The sequence below is a fragment of the Zophobas morio genome, unplaced genomic scaffold (genome assembly GCF_036711695.1).
Source record: "Zophobas morio isolate AGI-343-1 ecotype UQ-CSIRO unplaced genomic scaffold, CSIRO_AGI_Zmor_V1 ptg000026l, whole genome shotgun sequence".
Lineage (NCBI taxonomy): Eukaryota > Metazoa > Arthropoda > Insecta > Coleoptera > Tenebrionidae > Zophobas > Zophobas morio.
In genome coordinates, this window is record NW_026972131.1 from 6,393,482 (window position 1) to 6,398,614 (window position 5,133).

The window sequence follows — 5,133 nt, forward strand, 5'->3', positions numbered from 1 at the left end:
TCGAGAGTTCATTGTTCTTACTTAAAAGTAAGAGTAAATTTTTAAACGATATGTAAACTTGTAAGTTATTTGTGTTAGTGTTCTCATCCAGTTTCAATTAAGTTCGTTACCAGGATTTTGTACCAGTGTATAAAAAGAACAGAAATTACATCGACGTTTCTCCGCTATTTATTCGGTGGTTTCTTGAACAAATGTTCACACAAACATGAGGTACTTATTTTTATATAGAAAAAACTTGGATCTTCCAGCATCCACTCATAGTTTTGGTTCCTTCAGACAGACAGTCAATCAATCAGTCAACTACCTAGTTAAATATAGTCAAACAATCCAAAAAAAAAAAAAGAATGGCTAAATTTCTGCGGTTAAATTAAAAAATCGAACCACTACATCATTTTTCTTACAATAGCAACAATAGAATTATACTGAGAATCTTATCAAGTGTACGTACGTAAAATTCTTGCTGGTGAAATCTTCATAAGTTTCAGAAGTTATAGTGCGAATTATTACATAAAAATTACATATTCAGATAGTGTAAAATCTTCTGAATTTTGTGATGTGCATTTGATTGTCCCTTGATTTGAAATAGCTTGGTAATTTGGCTGGTAAGTGAGCACTTTAATTCACAACTTCTATCAGTGAATGTTCTTGTGTTCACTTTTTATTGCTCCTTAATTGAATGCCAATGAATGCTGTTATTGATTATTAGTGCCTTTAAAATTTCTCTTCTCAATTGGCTTAACCTTTGTACTCAGTCGCTGTTCCCTGCCGTTGTCGATCTTTCCTTGTGTGTGAATATTTTTTAGAAAGTCACTGAGACCGACACCGCCAGTGTGAAAAAAGTGTCCCTATTATATCCAACTTCCTGAATTATGAGCGTTATAAATTGTAGTTGTTGTAATGGTCCTGCAGAACCTCATAAAATTGTGAACTGTTGTGTATGTAACAAACCCTATAAAATTGATTGTGTGAATATTTCATCAGGGGAGGCCAGAAAAATTCACTCAAAGTCCGGCTTGACTTGGACATGCAAGAATTGTGCCCAGTTGGGAAATGATATCAATAGTTTAAAGAAAATCATTATTGCACTACAAAATGATATCAATGAGTTGAAATCAAAAATGCTGACACCGGATGCTACAAATTCACAGGCTAATCTACTTGATGTGGAAAAGATTGTTCAGGAGGTAGCCGATAGAGAGAAACGTAAGTTTAACATCGTTGTCTTTGGTCTCAAAGAAGACAAGGATCTTAAGACAAATAACGATCAACTGAACGCTGATAAAGTTATACTTCCAAAAATTCTTTCCGCGGTTGGTTTCAATGAAAACGATTTAAACTTTATGCGGTTGGGAAAATTTGATTCTTCTAAACAAGAGCGTTGTCGTCCTGTGAAGGTATTTTTGTCTTCGACTGGTAATGTTATTGACATCTTGCGTAATTCTTTTAAGCTTAAACTTATTCCTGATTACAGTAATATTTCTATTTCGTCTGACCGAACACCAATGCAGCTTCAGGCTTATAAAGCTGTTAAAAATGAATTATCTAATCGTTTAGCCAATGGAGAGTTGAATCTTAAAATCTATATATATAAAAATGGATGTTGGTATATATATATATCTGTGATCGATAGACTCCGAAATCGTTTGACCGATCACCATGAAATTTGGTACATGTAAGTGGTTTTTCATGGAGAAGGTTTTTGTGGTATCCGCTTTGCTGTAACTAGCCACTAGATGGCGCTACAGCACATCAACTTCTACACCGTTCAACCGATTCTCATAAAAATTGGTACACGTTGGCATTTGACTATCGAGAATATTTTCGCCCTATCCATTTTGCTGTAACTCGCCACTAGATGGCGCTGCAACACATCAACTTCTGTACCAATCAACCGATCCTCATGAAAATTGATATACGTTGGTATTTGACCATGGGGAATATTTTCGCGCTATCGATTTTGCTGTAACTTGCCACTAGATGGCACTGCAGCACATCAACCTCTCTGTTAAAATATTATGAACTTAGAGAATCAGCGGCACCCATATATCTAATACTACTATATTGCTATCAGGCCTCAAAAGAGTCCGAAAATACAACGGCAGAGCAATATATCGGACCTCTTTGTCTCTCTATAATACCAAACAGTACTGCTCATATAATCGTACTTGCTTGATTTTTAGTTGATAACGTGACTAGATGTGTTTTGACATTTCATACGTTCGCTTCTATTTTGTGTACGTGCGCACAGACCCTCGGTACTTTTCTAGACAGAAAACAATATCTTCCGTCTCCCTTTGTCCGTGAACACCGTTTCTATGTTACTTCTGAAGAGTTAGCAAGTATTAGATATATGGCGACACCAATGACAACATTGTTTTCGTTGGTTTTACAACAAAAATCGTATTGACCGCAAAAGAAAATAATTAGTGATGTTCACTGTCTACAATCCTCAGTAATAACAAAAAGTGACTTACTAGAGATTATTGAAAATGCCACCCAAAAAATCAAACTGATTCCGCGCATTCCAATGGTTCCTACTGATTTGCCCTTTACATTCAAACGACTACAGTTTCCTGTGCGTCTTGCTTTCGCGATGACAATCAACAAAGCCCAAGGGCAGTCTCTGCGCGTTGCCGGATTAAATTTAGGAAGTCCATGTTTTTCGCATGGTCAACTGTATGTTGCTTGCTCCAGAGTAGGAACTCCAAAAACTCTGTACGTCTATACACCAAATCGAAAAACCAAAAATATTGTTTACCCACTAACGTTACGATAGATGTTAGTATTGATTAAAATGTGTTCAAGTTGTTTCAGTTATATAGCGAATAAAATAGTCAAAAATTTTGTTCATTCACGTGAATTACTAAGACAAAAATGTGTACATTGTGTATACTAATGAAAATAAATGGAATAGCATCAATATGAGTTAACTTATTATTCAGTTTTCTACAACGCATTCTGCGCTCCAGACCATACATTTATATCCATATATATACAAAGTAAATATATACACCAGCAGGACAACGTCTGCCGGGTTCCGCTAGTCAAATATAAAAGTGGAATTCCTGGCATTGTCTCAAATTTAAACTAAACGCGCCCAACAATAACCCCACCATCATTAATATCTACTATCAAAATACAAGGGGTCTTCGATCTAAAACACATGACTTTTATCTTGGCGTCTGTGAATCCTCATATGATATTGTTATTGCTACCGAATCATGGTTAAATAACTCTATTCAGGATTATGAATTATTTCCTTCTTGTTATAATATTGTTCGAGTTGACCGAAAATTTGATGTTGTTAACAAATCTGATGGTGGAGGTGTTGTAATTGGTCTTATTGATAAAATATTATACACTGTTGTTGACGTTTCGAACATTTCTCAACTTGTGCCATTGATTGATATTGCTGTATGTGAATGTCAGTTGTCTACTACACATTTTTTCCTTGTTGTATTGTATATACCCCCGAATTTATCATCTAATGACTATGAAATCTTTTTTGAAGCACTTGAAATATTTCTTGCTAATAAATCTGTCTTAATAATTGGAGACTTTAACATAACATCTTATATTGATAAAAATACTACATGCACTAGTGCTAGATCTCTTCAACACTTATGCAGTTCTCTTGGTCTTGCGCAATTTAATGGCATAATTAATACAAATAATAGAGTTTTAGACTTAGTATTATCCAATCCAAATTACAGTATTGAGGTTATTCGAAATGATCAACCATTTATAATTGAGGACAACCATCACCCTGCCCTGGCAATTTCAGTTCAAATCCCGGCCAGTTTGAATTCACTTCCGTTTCCGTCTGCTCAAAATAAACGATTCAACTTTAGAAAAGCGAATTTCATTACATTATACAATGATCTTCTTAACATGGACTGGTCCTGTCTTGAAAGGTACTCTGAGGTAAACCAAGCACTTCATGCTTTTTATAATATTCTATACGGAATTTTGGAAAACTCAGTTCCCCAAAATAAAACACAAAAGTGTCAGTATCCTCCTTGGTTTTCCTCTAGTATTATATCTAACTTAAAACTCAAAAATTACTACAGGCGGAAGTGGAGATCTAGTAAAAATGTTATTTATTTAGAGAATTTTAAAAGATTACGCCGTCTTTGCAAGAATGATATCTCTACAGCTTATGCTTCTTATATGGATCGAATTGAACAATCCCTTCATTCCGACCCCAAGGAAGTATTCAAGTACTTACACATGAAGCAAGGCACAACCAGGATTCCGGGCAGAATGTATGATAATGTATGACTCTGCAAGTGAAATTGTAAATGCTTTTGCAAGCACATTCTCTCAATCTTTTGGTGATTCATCAAATGTTCCAGTTGTTGATACTCACACTTCTTATAATACTTTCAATTTACAAAAGGTATGTGAAGAGGATTTAATAAAAATAATGTCAACCTTTTCAAACAAAAATACAGCAGGTGATGATCTGATACCCAGCTTTTTAGTTCGTGATTGCAGATACGTTTTGGCTAAACCTTTATGTACAATTATTAACTTAGCTATTTCTTCATGTTGTTTTCCCATATTGTGGAAACGTGCTAGAGTTGTTCCGATTTATAAGAAGAATGATATCTCTCAACTAAAAAACTATAGACCAATAGCTATATTAAATAACTTTTCGAAAATATTTGAACAAGTTATATACAGTACCATCTATCTTAATACTCATCTTCACATCTCTCCTTATCAACACGGTTTTTTAACTGGTAAATCGACCATTACAAACCTCATGATAGTAACGCAATATATTTCTGAAGAACTAGATAAAGGTGGACAAGTGGATGTAATCTACACGGACTTTTCTAGTGCGTTTGACCGTGTTGATCACAACTTGCTGCTGAATAAGCTCAGTTTTTTTGGCATGTCTCCATCATTTATTAAACTTATTGAATCCTACTTGGTTGCACGAATTAACTATGTCTTTTATAATGGTTACTTATCACATGAGTATGTGTCAACGTCAGGTGTACCTCAAGGTTCCAACCTGGGACCTCTTCTTTTTATATTATTTATTGATGACTTATTGAGGGCACTTACATGTCCTAGACTTGGATTTGCTGATGATTTAAAAATTTATTCTTCCATTGATAATCT

At 34.7% G+C, this 5,133-nt stretch overlaps 1 protein-coding gene across 1 annotated transcript; it reads left to right on the forward strand.

Annotated features, from left to right (window-relative positions):
• Positions 1 to 2,527: 2,527 nt before the first annotated feature.
• Positions 2,528 to 4,281, forward strand: LOC135136038 (uncharacterized). The gene is made up of 2 exons (XM_064065167.1): positions 2,528 to 2,715; positions 4,071 to 4,281. The coding sequence occupies exons 1-2, from the start codon at positions 2,528 to 2,530 to the stop codon at positions 4,279 to 4,281; spliced, it is 399 nt and encodes a 132-aa protein (XP_063921237.1).
• Positions 4,282 to 5,133: the final 852 nt, after the last annotated feature.

What these genes read in the sequence shown, in the direction of transcription:
- LOC135136038 (XM_064065167.1), top strand. Translation starts at nt 2,528, where the DNA reads ATGGTTCCTACTGATTTGCCCTTTACATTCAAACGACTACAGTTTCCT. An exon ending in GTAGGAACTCCAAAAACTCT is followed by an intron (nt 2,716 to 4,070) that starts GTACGTCTATAC and finishes AAATTACTACAG; the next exon opens with GCGGAAGTGGAGATCTAGTA.